The 17,447-nt window shown below is 43.8% G+C and overlaps 1 protein-coding gene across 1 annotated transcript in view; it reads right to left on the minus strand.

The window, feature by feature from the left end:
- Window positions 1-2,770: 2,770 nt before the first annotated feature.
- Window positions 2,771-17,447, minus strand: part of iars1 (isoleucyl-tRNA synthetase 1) — a 47,663-nt gene continuing 32,986 nt past the window's right edge. The window contains exons 24-34 of the mRNA XM_049022081.1: window positions 15,867-15,969; window positions 14,835-14,918; window positions 10,949-11,123; window positions 9,346-9,452; window positions 8,979-9,074; window positions 7,538-7,714; window positions 7,177-7,294; window positions 6,967-7,092; window positions 5,572-5,715; window positions 5,154-5,306; window positions 2,771-3,460 (exon numbers count right to left, since the gene is read on the minus strand). Of these exons, the coding sequence (XP_048878038.1) occupies window positions 3,378-3,460; window positions 5,154-5,306; window positions 5,572-5,715; window positions 6,967-7,092; window positions 7,177-7,294; window positions 7,538-7,714; window positions 8,979-9,074; window positions 9,346-9,452; window positions 10,949-11,123; window positions 14,835-14,918; window positions 15,867-15,969 (1,366 nt within the window). The 3' untranslated portion in view covers window positions 2,771-3,377. The remainder of the gene's footprint in view (window positions 3,461-5,153; window positions 5,307-5,571; window positions 5,716-6,966; window positions 7,093-7,176; window positions 7,295-7,537; window positions 7,715-8,978; window positions 9,075-9,345; window positions 9,453-10,948; window positions 11,124-14,834; window positions 14,919-15,866; window positions 15,970-17,447) is intronic.

Here is a 17,447-nt window from a genome sequence, read left to right on the forward strand (position 1 = left end):
GAGTTTTAAATATCTTATTTATTAAGCTTGGCCTCTAGTTACAGGATTGGGGGGGGGGCACTGAAGTAGGAGGGAACCACAATGCTTTGGTAACAATGCTTCTATTTCGATTTGCATATTTCAAACACTACAGCAATGATTACACTGTTGCAATAAGGGAGGGGAACGTGCTTCCTCCACCAAATTATTCACAGCGATTACAAAAGATGATTCTTCTGCAGTTCGGTATCTAATGAAGAAGAGACCTTTACAAGGGTCTGCAAAAAATGTCTGAATTACAACAGGTGCATCGAGCTGCAATGTCGTGCATTTTTATGCATTGCGACCCAACAGCTTTATTACAGCTCAATACAGATCAATTTCCCTAATTGCCACGTTTGCATAAATGGAAACGCCGAGGAAGCTGAACAAACCTGCGCTTTGTAAACTGAGAGAGGCATCCGAGACGTTTCCTTACCTATGTGTTTATGTTCCTATGAGCACTGTTGAGTTTTGTATAAGATCCTGCCAGAGAGGCCAAGGGAGTCCGAAGTAGATTTAAGTGACTAAGATTTTTCCATTACGTACCACGCATGCAGGGCCCGAGGGGAGCAACTGAAAAAAGAGGCACAACCGAGTGTGGTTTTCATTGACAAAGGCTTTTAAACGCTTAAAGATGCAGACTTTATTTGCGAATGAATCTTTGAAAAATGTGTTATTTAGGTGTATCATGATCGTTGTACACAGAGTCCTTGATATTTTGGCAAGGTGTAATCAAGTTTAAGGCATCTGATGTATATATTTTTCTCTATATAAGGAGGTTTGTGCAGTTTTTAAGGGATTTTTTAAAAGAAATGTCTGTAGAACAAGTTTTATATATGAACACGGTAGTTTACCATTTACAGTAACAGACAAGGCGTTGTCGCTACATATGACATTTTTTGGATGTGGAAATTCTTACTACAACATTTTCCCTGAGACTACAATAAACAGTAGGCCTGTGTGAGCCCCATCCCAAGTAAATCGAACCTAGGACTCATTAAAGGATTAAGTGTCAAAGACTTTCCAGTACAGTACAGCAACGGAGAAACTGTTTGACCTTAATTTCTCCTTGCCATTTAGTTTAATGGTTGCATGAGAATCAGAACGCAGTTCTTTCACCCTAATGATTTATAGGAATCTTCAAGAACATCTTTCTGTAGAACAGAGAGTGAGTACATCATGTGAAGTACCACATCGTCCAGGAGACAGAGTTTGACATCAAAGAGGGGAGAGGGTTTTCCCCACAGTAGCTGTCAGCGGAGGGAGACATGAGATGTTTTAAAAGAAGTTACAGTAACAACTAATTTTCAAATAAACTAGATAGACCATAGCATAGATGATTGTGCATCTAATTCAACATCTCAGTATGATACATATTACTCAGCATATACTACTTCATGTAGCAGATGCCTCTATCCAAAGCAACATGAAACAGCTTAGTCAGTCCCTGGAACAATCAGAGTTAAGGGTGTCGCTCAGGGGCCCAATGGTGACACCGCTCTGCTGACCAGGCCGGACTGATCAGTGGGAAGTTCGGGAATTATTCCGGTAGGCTGGTCTGTCTTTCTTCAGAAAAGTATACCGGGGGGGGGGGGGCCTCGCCGACCACAAGATCTGAGGCCGCTTGACAACAAATTCCACCCCTGCTGCTTAGCACAGACACTGATCCAACATCCTTCCGATCAGTTACGGCATCCTAACCCAGTGAGACACACACCATCACCACAGGCTCCTCCAGTACGAAGCGTGAACGTGGTTTCTTCAGCACACCCGCAGATGTTCTCCAAGTTGAGATACACAGCCAATTTTTACAACAAAAGCATAGATCAAACACCGATAAACACAAGTCAGTATAGTCCAGCAAAAAAAATAGCGTCGTCTGAAGCCTCAAAAGTGGCTTTGATTCCTTCCCATGGCGGAGGCGTGGAGACGGGCAGAACGCGCTGGCAGATGGCTGACTGACCATTTCACTGGCCCGGCAGGTGCCTTCAGAGGGCTGAACGGTGCGTGAGCAGATGGGCAAAGGTGTGTTTAATATTCACTCAGCAGCGCACAGTCATGACTCCGAGGACCAGCCAAGTCATCGTTATTCAAGCATGCATCCAGCCACTGAGAGACAGAATAGTTTTTTTTTTTTTTTTTTTTTAAACAATGCAACATACTGGTGACCTTAAGAGGGGAATTTTTGAGGTGAAACGAAAGGCAGGTGGTATCCAAAATGAAATCAAACAAATGCACTTTGAACATAAATATGCAGCACCAATGCAAGGTTACATATGTCTGTTACATCCAGTGCGTTTTTCACATAAACAGGGAATTCTGCCTGACGTGTATCGTCCCCTTAAAGGGAGCGACACGTTTCATCGCTTGCAGTGTGAAAACAAAGCAGTGACAGAATACCGAGAACACTTTACACGCTCCTTTCAAACCACATCTAGCCACTTTAAAGGGAAACGACGCAGAACACTTTAAGTGAACGAGCACCTGGGGAGGTGTCGCGGCCACCATCACAGAATCGATCGCTCGGTACGTAACAGCGCCACCTGCTGGCGAACTCCTGAATTCCCTTTTAGCTCCCCCATGAGAGCCCACAGTGCCGAAAAGCAACGTGCACATATACACAAAACACGCGGCGTTTCATCTCTTTAGGAAGACACGTGAAATCCCCGTCAGTGTCAGGCGCAAAATACATACTTAAAATATAATTTAAAAACTCTCACACCTTGAACACAAGACAGAGATATATATATATGGTTTCGAGCATTATTTTATTGTGAAGTGCTGCTGTAAATGAATCATTAGGGGTTATAGCTGAACACGCCCTGGCTTATCCAAGACACATACAATTCAATTATAAATCTGGAAGATCCATATAGGGTTTCATATTTATGAGGCAGAGAGAAAGGTGACCCATCTGCTTGTGCAAGTGTAACCATTGCCAGATCAGGGGTATAACCGAGGGTTTAATATGCCCTTACTCCCCTTAGGTTCTATGCAGGTTGGAGAGACGTAAAGTACCTCAAAAGAAAAGTGCTAACCCTGCTTGCCCAGAACTATAAAACCTTTGGAACATACTTCCTTTTTAGCTGTGTGACATTTACAGCAAAGTACTCCAAAGCAATCGTCTGGGCACAGTCAAAATGAGCCCTTTACAACATGTTCTGAAATTCTGTGCATGTCTGTCTCAGACAGGGAGAAGCAGTTTCTTTTATTGAGGTTTAAGGCCAGGAGCAAAATTAATGAGACACAACTAATAAATGATCCAGGATGAGGTCCTCCCTTAAACCCAGCATGTTTTTTTTTATATTTTTTTTCAGCAGTATATAAGAAAGACATTTATTCTTTTAAAAATAGTTTTAAGCTTCTGCCGTTGTGGGTAGAACTCGAACGTACAACGTCTTCATGTTTAATGTCTTCAGTGAGATGTCGTCGCAGATTTCTGAAAAGAATGAAAAATTACGTTTTAAATTTTAGAATATGAACAAAGATGATCGCTCCACAAAAAAGGTTAAGACTAAAACAGCAAATGAAGTACATATTTATAAGATATTTATATGAAAATAATGTGAAAAACAACAGCATTGGAAAATCTGAAGATTTCAAACACTTCAAACTGAAGCAGCAATGGAATTATACAAAACTATAGAGGTAATTAAATGACTGTTTTCTAATCCTTCACTACATTTACTCCTTTGAAACATACACTAGCACACCTGCTTGCAGATACCGACTGTCTATGAAGACCACAAGCCTCATGAAGACAAATTATTGGACAAAAACAAAAGTACATCTTCAAAAAGCCCAAAGACAAATTGTTCTGACAGAGGATGCCTCTCTAGGTGGGTGGGGTACATTCTAGTCAGTAGTGGTTGCTGACAGCGCTACAGATCAATAAAACAAACACAACTGGGGGGCATTTAAGTACAAACTCTCTATTATACGTCCAGGATAAGAGGGTGGGAGATGGATGGTTAGACAGATACAAATACTGCTTGACAAAAAAAAAAAAAAAAACCTTAAAGGACATGATTCACTAAGTGCATTTTTATTATAAGGAAGCTTCACAATTAGATGGATTTATCAGAGCAGTAAAAACTCCAAAATAAAAGCTCTCTCTCGATGCGTTACATCCCTGAATGAAGAAATAAGATCAGCCATAAAAATATTACAAAATATCTGGCGTGAAGGGACCGAGTGAAAACAATGAACGCCAACTCTGGGATACATTCAAACTCAAGATACTGTATGTTCAAGGTGGGTGGGGGCTGAATGAAAATGGAAAATAAATAAAATATTAATTTTGATTGGCAATCCGACCAAACCCACAGGCTCACGTCTGACGCACACGCCTACAGCTACAGGAGCCTCAGTTGAATATTTTTCAGTCGAACATCTACACGAAGCTGCTGGAGTGGAACAGCGAGGCGCTCCCTGTGCTTCTTAACCAGGAGGCGACGCGGGGAACACTGCGAAATCGCGGGGAACACTGCGAAATCGCGGGGAACACTGCAAAATCGCGGGGAACACTGCAAAATCGCGGGGAACACTGCGAAATCGCGGGAAAGGGTTCGTCAACACGGGTTCAAGTGGGACGTCGACAGACTGTATGTCAGGGATCCTTGACGACAGGTGAGCTCGGGCAAACTCCTATAAATATAAATGCTGATCCTTCACAGGGAGCTAGAGAGATGAAAGACCAGACCTATCAGTGTCCACAGATCCGGAATTCACGGCGGGAACACGGAAAAAGTACCTGCCGCACATTTCTGATACTCAAAAATAAACTCTACATTCTAACCATCCATCTTCCAAGACCTTATCCTAGTCAGAGTCATGGAAGGGGTCTGGGAGTCAGATGTAGCATGGGGCAGAGTTAGGGTACACCCCCTGGTATGCCAGTCCATCTCAGGACACAAAGATGCCCACATCTACAATGACAAAACAGCCGAGGAGGTCTCTGGACAGCAGAAGGGAGCACTGGGAGCACGGGCAAACTCCACACATACAGCAGAGGCCCAGCCCTGGTGTCGGGTAACAGTCCTACCCACTGAATGTTGTCTTTGTACCCTTTAAAAAAAAAATAAAGGGTATGACACAACAAAACCATGGAAAGTGGAGACTCCGGGTCTCACCTTCGGTAGCGCACTCGTCCAGGTACAGCCGGAGTCTCCGACTCCGAAGCCCAAACACCTTGGCGGTCTCACGAAGCAGCCCGGCGTACGTCAGTCCGTTCTGGTCCGCCGGGTTCGCCAGCAGCAGAGTTCCCACCAACCCGGACTGGCATTCTTCAAGAAAACGACACACTGTTGGGTACAGACACTGGAGAGTTGGCTCATTAAATATGAAGCACTCCACACAGGCCAAAGAGCAAGCTCCAGTAAAGTTGGGCGCTCTCCTACAGCCACTCCATGGCCTAAGAATCCATTCTTAGCAAAGAGGTCATGGAAATTCATGAATAATCCAGCTGGGTAGATGGATAAAAGTGCAGTCACCACAAACTTAAGCAATAATATCAATATAGTGCAGTAAGGGGAGGAAAGAGTGTAATACCAGCAGGTCGGCAGTTGAGCAATTGCAAATTGACGTAGGGGCAGATGATGGGGTCAGTGCTTGAAGAAGCAGGGGGGGTGGCCCCTGATGTCACCCAAAGTGTCTGTCCACGAAGGCTGAGGAGGTTAGCTTTACTGGCTAGTTCTGCAGAATAAAACAGGAAATATCTGAAGTGACTTAGAAGAATTGCAACTAGTCTAGTGGTTAAGAAATGAACCTTGGGCCTCAAAAGTGAGACTGAGGCCTGACTACTGAATCCCTGGTCAAAGTACTTTATGAAGAGTGCAAAAGGGACATTCAGGAGTTCATGAAATTGGTAGATGCGTAAAATTAAGATAATGGATCCTCACTCATCAGGCAAGACATGAAGACAAACAAAATCTAGAAGGAATCATTTGCTAGCATCTCTAACAAGACATGTTAGACATGTTAATGAATCTGTCTTAAAGTCTTAAAATGTATTTGTCTTATGTCATTTTCTGATGAGTGATTTGATGAGTGATTTTTTTCCAGCAGGGATGCATTTCAGTCCTACTAGAAAACATGAACAATCATTTAACCCAACCCGTCACAGAAAACGTGGTCGCACAGGTCCCCATGCAGTAATGCCTGGGCATTTATTAATTAATAATGACAACTTGAGGGCAAAACATACAGCTGTCTACCAGCTGGATCACGATAAAAAGCATGACAGTAACCATGATTATTATGCATGCATTTAGCTAATAATGTTCTCACAGCTGCTGCAATATTTAGTCATATCCTTTGCTCTCATGAAGAACTTCAATGAAAATCTTGAATACCACATATGAAGCTCTACTAAATGGCATGAGAAGGTGCACATTTGAGGACTCATCTGAGGGCGGTATCTTCATGGAACTGACTAGAGAGGTCAGGCTGATGAACTACCTTGTCCCAACCACAACGTGCATTGCAATATCCACCCTCAGGTCCTTCACACCAATGAGCCATTTCTGCTTGGAAGATCCAAAGCAATAGGATCACAATGGTCACAGAAAACCACTGCAGCTGGATGCAGAGCAGGTAGAAGCCCTTTCTGTGTCCATTACAACCTCGGTGGGACATACAAACAGAAGTCTGTAGACCATCTGCCTCAGATGTCAACCCACGTAATCCAAATGGCCACCACACAATGAGATACAATTGCACACCTCAATCACAACTGACTGGTCTGTACCGATAACCAAATCTGCCAGTCATAAACCTCGAATCAAGAAGCACATTGCATCACCAATGAATCATCTTAAAATTCCAATCTCACAGAAACATCCTTGGCTCACGTCAACACAGCCATCTGGACTAGAACAGACTATATGAGACATGAACCCGAACCACGGCCGGTTTGGAGGGTGACAGCAGTGGTCGTGGACCCACCTGTCTTCCCGTTGAAGATGGAAAGGTGGGTGCCTGAGACGTTAAAGATGCTACAGCAAACCTTCTTCAGGCGCGTCATGTCCAGCACGTTGTCACCTTTGGGGTTCTCCAGTAGGACCACACCCTCTACGAAACACAAAAACCCAATGGGAGATGAGCTGACATCACACCTCATACCCTGCTTCTGGTTTTCCCAGGCCAGCAACCTACCCTGTTCTTTGCCATCCAGCTTCAGCTTCAGGTTGACGAAGGCACAGGCAGGACCTGAAGGGGAACTGGGGGCGGACGCTCCCTTCACAATGGTCAGGCTCAAGTCCGAGCCCTTCAGCTAACATTGAAAAAATGAGATTAATGTTATTTGTGCATATCCAAGGCTTTTATACAAAGCAACTTGGAGACCATTTGAACCCACATATACATATTATATACATTTTCCTGGACATTTCTCTGACGTGTGTAGGGAACACCCAGCTGAAACACAGGAAGATAGCAAAAGGTCCACTATTATAAGAAGGGCCTTTGCTGAAGAAATGACTGAACTTGTAATTCCAAGGAAGGCTCAGTCCCATACCTGAGTCTTCTCTTCCACGATCACATTTGCCGTGCTGGTCACAGGGGATGATTTGAGAGGAGCCTTGATGGTGGACAGAATGAAGTCCGCGTGCATCTGGATGACCTTGTCCAGATACTCACCAGCAGGCTCGCAGCTATAGTGCACCGTTATTTCATCAGAAGGAACCAGGTGACCCTGGGAAACAGATCAAGATAACACTGGAATCCACAGCAATACCTGTATGCTAGACACACACACTTTCACTTTCACTTCGTGTACGGATCGGGTCCTAACAGCCTGGACACTTACTTTCCGACTGCAACCTAAAACCCCTAGTGGCTTGGAAAATAACAATAACTCATTCCACAGAACGTTGGGAGTGGAATCAGCTGGGATTTATACATTCACCGGATTCAAGACCGTCATCTTCTGGATGACAACTCCTACGGACACTTAGCGCCTTGGTTACTGATGTTTAAATAGTATGACCTACACTGCGGCAGTTCATTTGCGTGTGAAAAATGGGTGGAGACAATGTGGACATGAATTAGGTGAACAGATGCACACTTCACGCTGCCTCCTGACAGACCCTAGGCAGTAAGCGAAAAAGCGAAAAGCGAATCATAAGAAAATGAAATCAGACTGACAGGTCTGGGACTTCCTGCTCTAAGCCGTACCTACAAGACAATACAGCTGAAAGTAGACTTATTCTTGCTGGACTGAGCTGAAGGGAAGGTTTTATCGTATCTTACTAAGTGGTAAGAGAGGCCAGGGGAGGGTGGGCTGGTTCGTGTGTGGCACCAGACTCATTAAATCACTTCTCGCTGGTACAGTTCCATCTCCATACCAGTATCAGCCGTTGTGACTCATAAAGGGAATTGTTAAAACATGCTTTCCCTCTCATGTTAAAATCGCTGCAGGTTCCAGCCAGGCCTTAAACGGCATCTCACACTCGCACATGTACACATGGCAAGAAGTCAGGGATTTCTGGGAAAGGGGGGGGCTGCTTATTAAAGAGGGAGAGCACTTAAAAAGACCACATCTTATACAAGTAAGTGCACAGATTCTCCCCCCCCCAGAAAAAGAAGAATGACTGACAAGAGACAAGACCACTGACACCATCACCAACAGCTGCTCTCTTAGAAGCGGCAGACAAGGAGGACCCAGAAGGACCTTAGGAATCAACAGCTGGGAGGTTCTGTACAACCTGACGGGTTCACCAAGAAAACTAAAGCTCTGGAGGCGCGTGCAAAATATCTGCATGGCGACACAATGGGCTTCACCCAAGCAGGTGTCTTCAAAAAGTTATTCTGAGGAAAAGTCACCGGAGGGGTTACAGACAACTTAAAGTACCGTGCAAAATCCCAGCACACTCTTCAACTCAATATACACAAATGCTGTGCACATTTCAACATGAATGACATATGAAACTTAAACGCACACATTTGTTTGTTAATACCTTTTTACGCAACTTCTGGATGCGATTAATGACTTCGCGGGCCACTCCTTCATCCACCATAGACTGATCGGGGGTGACATCAAGTAAAACGAGGACCTGGTGGAGAAATTCAGATCAATCTTCTGAAAAAACACACACACACTGATCCGTTTTGAACATGTTGATTTTTTTATTTTTTTTTGCAAAAATTTCTCCTACCCAACCAGAGCCATATCCTCAGACCGGCACCTGACTAATGTTTTTTTGCATGTATTTGCACATTTCATATCATTATCTCCTAGAATGAATGAGCACATAATGCAATATAAAACCAAGCGTCTTGCTCTGGTTCAATCTCACATCCATGTGGGAACATCTCTGTGCCTACCTGTGCGTCAGAGTGCGCTTCGTACTGCGTTCCAGAGGTCTGGTCGAACGTGTACATCAATCTGAGGTCTTCCTCGTGAAGCTCGTGCCCGTCCACCACGATAGTACCTGGAAGAGGAAGCAAAACCAGCTATCAAGTCAAAGTCAAAGTTCTTTTTAATGCCAACATCAGACATATGGTGTATTGGGTCATACGCAGAGGCACAGTGCACATAGTGCAAATGAGAACACAGACTTAAACAGAATAAACATGACGATTTAAGAAATGGACTTTAGGACATGAAAAGAAGTGCCAGGTATTGAACACACAGATCAGAAAAGACAGACGTTCAGATGCGCAGAGCAGAACGTAAAAACTAGGTTGCATTTACTTGTATTGACCTGAAATAGCATCCATCCCATCTGTCATTTAACGGCTTATCCTGGACAGGGTACCTGGGAGCACCCTGGACGGCATTGCGAGTCCAACATGCAGCAAACAAACACGCACAGGCGCATGCAGTCATACACTACAGGCAATTTAGACACACCAATTAGCTTAAGTGTGCCTGGGGGCCCTGTACCGCAGGAAGAAACCCATCAAACACGGCCCCCAAAATGACCACCAACATTTCAATGCAAATAAAACCAACATAAAAATCTGTTTATAACCGATACTGGCTGCACCGTCGAGGATTATAATACTTGTATAATTTAGCCAGCCGACTTGCTTGTAGAGTGTAGCGGACGGCTTAAGGTGATGGATCATAGCCACACCCACATGTGAAACTCAGTTTTCCCATCTTGCCCCATTCAGGGCTCTGTTTCACAATCCCAGTGCGGTTAACAGACAGACCTCCACCTTCCCCCCATAACCCCTGTCTCATGCAAAGGCAAATGCTCATAACAGGGCAATAAATAATTACTTAGGCAGCATCTAATAAAACAGCTCAAGTAGCAGATAAATGTTATGTATCAATTTCATTATGTGATACAGAGCCTGTATGTAGGACATGGCAGGATGAGTGTCCTTAAAGCATCCATTAGAGCCAGCCGTTGCTGGTTTTGGTGATCGAAGGCTGTGGCTGTTCGTAAGTCCTTGGCAACTGTCAGATCTTCACAGGTCATGGAATTTACCACTTGCCCCTATGCATTTACATGGGGAACCATATTGGTGACAAACAGCCACTACACTGTTTCCCAACCTGGTCCTCTGGGATCCCCAGCATGTTTTTGCTCCCTCCAAGCTCCCTGCCGGAAAGCTCCCTATCGAGAGCTGGGAAGGAACAAAAAACGTGGACTGTCTGGGGATCCCAGAGGACCAGGTTGGGAGACACTGAATTTGGAGATGCTGAAGCAGCGTGTTGTGCTAACCAGCTATCTGAGGGGAAAGCGGGGGGGGGGGGGGGGGGCAGGTGTGACATTTCTGGGGCCTAAAGTGACCTTTTGAGACGGTCCCCAGAAACAACAAACCAGCCCGTCAACATGTTGCTTCTCCAAACAGGCAGACCCTGTGCAAGCAAGCTAAAAATCTGCACTCTCCACCGCGACCCCACCTCCCACATCAGGGAGACTGTAGCTCTCAACAAGCCTCATGTAACCTCGCTCGCACAGATTGCACGCACCTGTTTTCTGGAAGCGCTCCAGCTCGGCGCTCTTCAGCTCCTTGATGGCCGCCATGACAGACTTAAAGCCCCCCTTCAGGCGTTTGCCCAGCACCATGTGATCAGGCTCCGCCCTCAACCTGATACCATATTTGTCTTTGTCAGTCGATATGGTGAGCTGCCGGACGTTAAGCTCCTGGGGGCAGGGAGAATGAATAAAATTACTCAAAAGGTTTATACGCTGCATAGCTCAAATGAAATACAGGCTTTCACTCAACATTTACAATAGGGGTTTAAAGGGAAAAAAAGTACAAGAAAGAAAAATACTATCCAACTATATATCACCACATAAAGGCTCCTCTTCTGAAAGCAAACTGATCCATCTCCACCCTCTTTTCTACGTATTATTATTGACATCTGATTGTCAAAACGGTGTGGATTTCCAGGGGATTCTACATGCCGATGAAGATCGTGAGAACACCTGCATGCTTTTTAAAATCAGTTCTGTCAGCAATGACACGCACGTCTCCTTTTCATGCTGACGGGCCAAACTGTACAGCCAGAAACCTCAGTTTACACAGCGCATAAACTTGGAATAACACTTCATAATGTTTCATTCCTTGGCAATACTGGCTAATTACTGATATGCTTGGGTTTCTCGTGTTGGGATTTAATGTGCGGTTTATAAATACTGGCAGATTTTTTTTTTTTTTGGGGGGGGTGGAGGGTTGGAAAGTCTGCCGATTCCGGGTCCCAATCTGATCTTTTAATAAATATTTAAATATACATACAAGATATAAATATACAAAACCCATGAACCCACAACACAATCTTTATCATTATCATACAGTGCCAGTCTAGTCTGGTCACACCTGCTTTATTTTTTTTTATTTGTACTGTTCTCTGCATTTCAGAATAATTATAAAAATGTCAGATCTATGAGAATAACATACGTGGAATTATGCAGCAACCAAAAATAATAATTGTAAAATTATAAAAATATTGTGGCCGGTGGGCAGCTCTATGGGTTGGAGCTCACCCTTCCAGCTGTCCTAAAGGAGTTCCAACATATGCGGAGCCTCTCCTCCTTCACTCTCGGGTCAAACTCTTCCCAAACCATCGCTACTGTGTTTAGGTCAGGTGACCAGGTCATGTGATGCAACACTATCACTCTCCTCTGTAGGTGGCTTCGCTTACCCAAACTTTTGACTGGTACATGTAGGTCTGTGAATGCACGTTGTACATACATGCCTTAATGCCCTTAAATCTGCACAGGCTGGTTTCTACTTTTGAAAAACGAACACTGTCAGAAATATAATTACAGCTACGTGCAGGTTTCTGCCCAGTTGACTTGTCAGAGGGGAAAAAAAACGATCGATCAATCAGTGCTGTGGCAGACCGTGTCCATGAACCACTGCATCACCGCAGAGAGATGATGACATTGTCTGACAAGGCACTAAAAAGTGCTATTTTTAGCCTGCTCTTCCAGCACTTTCTGTTGGTCACGCTGCTCGAGGCTGGGAGAACGAGAACAGCGGACCGGCTGCTATTTCTGCCATATGGGGGCGCACTAGACGTCAACGTGGGGGTGTCAAAGTCAATGTCAGAATGCGTCTGGTTCCGACCCAACCTCCCCAAATAGCTTGTCAATCATCGCCATCATTAGCACATGAAACAGCACATTCAGCTGGCACCATCTTTCCCTATAAATACCCTACAAATCTTTCACGGTATTCAGACATGAACTATACAGTAGATAATTAATGAGTAAATAAGCTGATTAATTGAGGGGATGGAGCGGGAATCACGATACGCTGATCCCTCTGGGGAAAAGAACGGGGGTATCCCGTTCCGAAGAATTCATACGACTTACAGGAGACAGGTGGGAGGGACGCGTCTATGAAACAAAGGCTGACGTGTTTCACCCAGGACCACAAGACCTGTGCATCAAACAGACCTAGATCTGTCACATAGCTTTACTCCGTGCTTACAGAGACCGTCCGTCTGCTCGCGGAAACACCACACAACTCTCCATACAGGCAACTTTTGACTGACGCAAGTAATCCGTTCCACCAACTCTTGCGCAAGTCAAATTTTCCATGTCAGATTTACCTGCCCATACCATTCAAGACACCTTATAGCAAAATCAGAAAAGTCAAAGCTATACTAGTAATATGTACTACAGCACACATTAAATAAATGGAAAGACAAAAATTAAATATATTTTCAGTCTATGTCAACTTTATGCATTATTGTCTGGTATAGGCTCTGGGTCCCCCGCGACCCCCGTGGGGATTAAGCGGTTACGATAATGGATGGATTTACTTAAAATTGATTTTACACAAGTCAAGAGCTTCCTATAGCCAAATACTAATACTGTCCAGTTTGTGTACAGTCCCAGGGTCCTACAATAAATAAATAAGTGCCGGACACATGCAGCAGCATCAGTAAACACTGATTGTACATGATGTATTTCGAGATTCTGTTAACTCATATCACAACACTAAATTCATTAATTAAATTTGCATGTAGCGCCTTTCACAGCACAGTTGCCCCTAGACACTTAACGAGAGTGTGCAGCGGTACATCGTTAGTTCACGGTTTCTACATCATACATGATACAGAAAAAGAGAAAGCAAAAAACTCAATAAAAAAACAACTTCTAGTGTCCAAGGTAAAATGGTCGCCCAACCTCTCACCATGCTAACGTTATAACATGCTAATAAAATTACTATTCTTACACGAAGCGGAAAGTATAAGTAATAAGTGAGCACAGCTTTTTATGAGAGAAATACAGATTTCTGTATAATTCCTCTGTATTAAATAAACGTTATCTATTATAATTAAGAAAACAGTTTTCCCCAAAAATATCCCAAGCAGAGTATCGTAGGGGCCATAAAGCGTATATTTAATGAATGACAAACCGCCTACCACGAGTCTTTCTCCATTTCATAAGGAGAACTTCCCTGCCAAACTGTTCGGCAAAAGATGCATCCAGCCATGTGAGAGCTGAGCAAACTATTTCCATTCACGTATAGCTTTAGAAATAATTACAAATTCAAGAGTGGCGTGAGGGAGAAACAGCAATAGACCCAATAACCGAAAACAAATATGCTGACACTACAGTTATACAATGGAATATTCCGGAAGTGTTCCACGACAGTTATTCAATAGCCATCATGGTTTGCAGGTATGTCTCTGGTGCGCCTGGGCTAGACCCATGTTGGGTGAAAGGTTCAAATCGTAACGCAAATCAATCCACTTGTTACCTTAGAACCATAACGATCCGAACCAAGACTCCATAGGAACACATATAGACTGCACTGTCATTACTATATCGGGTCCCCATTCGACGGGCAACATTGTTACCAACAGACCGTTTCATTAAAAGGCACTCAATGAACACCAAGGACCAAGCAGATGCTGTTTAATATTATTAACATGTGCTTGTAATCCTTTTAAGGAAAATCAGACAAGTTCCCCATCCGATTTATGGAATTTTTCCATAATCATGATTCCTGCAGGTCGACACTCGGAAATAGAGCAAAGGTCACATTTCCCCTTATTATCTCATGCGTAGGAAAACCTGACGGTGCATGAGGGTCGTGGGCTTCATACGCCAATCTGCGACACACTCCTGGTCTTTGATCATCTGCGCCTACTTATACAATTAATAAACTTAAAATCTCTAAGCCTCAAAGAACAGGATGTAACGGAATTCTTCAAACATAAATCGGCATGCGTGTTGCTTTTTGATCCGGTTGCATCCGAGTTCGGATTATTATTTTTTTTAATGCATCAATAGCTTCTCCTCAGCAGCCTCCTTTGGGTTCCCAACTGTACCAGAAGGGGGAGGGGGGGGGTGTTGGCAAAGGATGCACTACTACAGCCCTACTGAATCACTCACCTCCAGAACATACTGCTGCAGGGCCTGGATGTCTTTCAGAGCCTCTGGGTCCTGATGGATCACCACCACCTCCTTCAGGGGATACTGAAAATAACAAAAACCATCTTAAACCGGCACGTCAAAGAAAACCTCTTCAAATCATTCTGAAGGCCAGAGAATCTCTCAGTGCATAATCCCCTTTACATAAATATTCCTTAGCATGTGTTTTATAATAATGAGAAAAAATTCCAAAGTCGGAATCGGAGACAGATTGGGGGAGGGGGGGCAAACACAGCCAAGGAAAACAGATGGAAATATAGAGGAGATTCTTGAGTTGGGGGGGGGGGTGGGTGGGTGCATTCAGTCATCTTCGAGAATATGCATATATATCACAGGGACAGTTCACATATTTGGGCCCTTTCTAAGGGTCTGTGATAGAAAATTCATGATTATGCAAATATATATATACATACATATCTAATCAGTAATTAATAATAGAACTTATAATGGTGCTGTTGATTTACCTATAATAATTGACACAATATAACCTCACTTGGATCAGTCTGATGTATGAAGCAAAATGTACTAATGCAAGCTTGCTTACTGTAAGCAAAGGGATTTTTATTTTCTATGAAGGAACTAACGTTTGCCATAATGCAAGGGCCCGGGTCAGCATGGCCTGGGAGTGACATAAAGTAATTGGGTAATTGGATAAATTTAACTACTCAGTATGAACCTGCAAAGGAAAATTCTGTTCAGGTGGCCCTGTTCTGTGCTGATAAGCAAGCCTCAATAAGCAGAAGTGCCTGGTGTCTACAGACACCTGATCCTTTTCTTTGAACTGTCTGATGACTGCATTTTTGGCTATAAGAGATGTATGCACTGGTTGTTCGACGAGCAGAACACGAGACGCATGATTGCTGAGTGTCTGCTCCCTTTGAGCTCATCGGATAATAAAGTTTGTCAAACACTTAAGCGTCGGACTTCGAGAAATTTCTTCCACAGGTCGCGTGACGGTCATTCTGAGGGCAGGAAACAGCAGAGAGGGTTTACCTTTATTGGGAGAGTCTTCCTATCGCGGATGACGCGGCCCAGCTCGATGACCGACTGCATTTGGGACACCACGCTCTCCATGTGCTTGTCTATCAACGTCTCCCTATCGACAGGAAATGAAAGAGTGAAAGTGAGAGAGAGAGACACACATTACATTACTATCTCTGGTTAAACGGCGGTCATAAAAAAAATCTAATCCCAGTAAATTAGCTATCATTTACTCAATATATGTTTACTTCTGACCGTCCCAGTTAATCAAAATTCATGACAATTCTAGGGAGGAAACAAGTGGCAAATTTCATGTCCCTTCATACCATCTGCAACCCTGCCCCCCATGAACTATCCCCATCCAACGTTTCAGGCACCCAATACAAAAAAGGACCCTCAACAAACCAATGTTCTTTTTACATTAACTCAGAATGTTCGGGCCCTCTTCAGAGGCAGAGTTAAAGTGCCTCTGAGTGTGTAGGGTGCCTCTGAGTGTGTAGGGTGCCTCTGAGTGTGTAGGGTGCCTCTGAGTGTATTTCAGAGCCTGGACAGACAGCCTTTCACCAACACAGGCCGAGAGTCTTCAGCTGCACAAAACAGGCTTCCGTCCAGTAACCGAGGGAGAAAAGTTGGCTGGGATTTATTTCTCAGCTTTGTCGAGACTGTCAAGAGCGAGCGAGCTGATAGCTGGCCATCACGAGGACAGCATCGCCCCGATCAGCCTGCCCAGACATCGATCTGTAGTGCAACTGGAGAACAGTATTTAAAATCTAATAGACTGTGAGCAATGCTGGTTACTGACTTCTGAGAAGCTGAAGGGATTTATTTAGCTTTATATGAATTGGTGGGTTTGACTTTAACAATTTCTGCTTTAGATGCCAGTATAATGTCACCTACATCCAGGTACTCAGTTCAGCTGGAAGTCTTCCTGCTACAATATTTACTGTTTGAAGTAAACAAACTAAACCCAAGACTAAGTTCAAATTTGACTTGACAATCACATTCTGGAGCCAAATGGGGAATCCCAGTCTCTCCCTTCACTAGAATTCATTATACACCCTAAAAACACACCAGTGAATTTTCACCAGCCTGAAAAGATGACATTAACTGTTCATCCACACAGTAATACTTCTCCCATAAAAGGCCACTGTTTAGGCTCATGCTACGACTCAATGTTCCATAGAGTAATAATGCCGTTAATGTATGCAGGCAGGGCATAATTAGTACTCTCCTCAGCGCGGCCTCAAGGAATAAGGCCACTTCCTCTCAAAAATGATTCATTTTACGCAATTTAATTATTTTATTTTGCTGGCATGTTAACCTGAAAGATACAATTTTTCTTCCCCCCCCCCAGTCCCCAAGAGGATTGGAACGTGGACTCCATACTATCCTTTTAATCGGATTTTGGCAGGAATTCAATTCTAACTCGTGCTTTACAGAGGCACCGGCTGGAACAATTTTTGCAGCCTTATTAGCTTTAAAGGAAAATGTTTAGATGAAAATAAATTAACCTGAAATTCCAGTAAGGAGCTGCGACGGATATGTGGGAACAGAAGATGGATATATGGATGACTGGAATGAATTCGACAGATT

The sequence above is a fragment of the Brienomyrus brachyistius genome, chromosome 8 (genome assembly GCF_023856365.1).
Source record: "Brienomyrus brachyistius isolate T26 chromosome 8, BBRACH_0.4, whole genome shotgun sequence".
Taxonomy (NCBI): Eukaryota; Metazoa; Chordata; class Actinopteri; order Osteoglossiformes; family Mormyridae; genus Brienomyrus; species Brienomyrus brachyistius.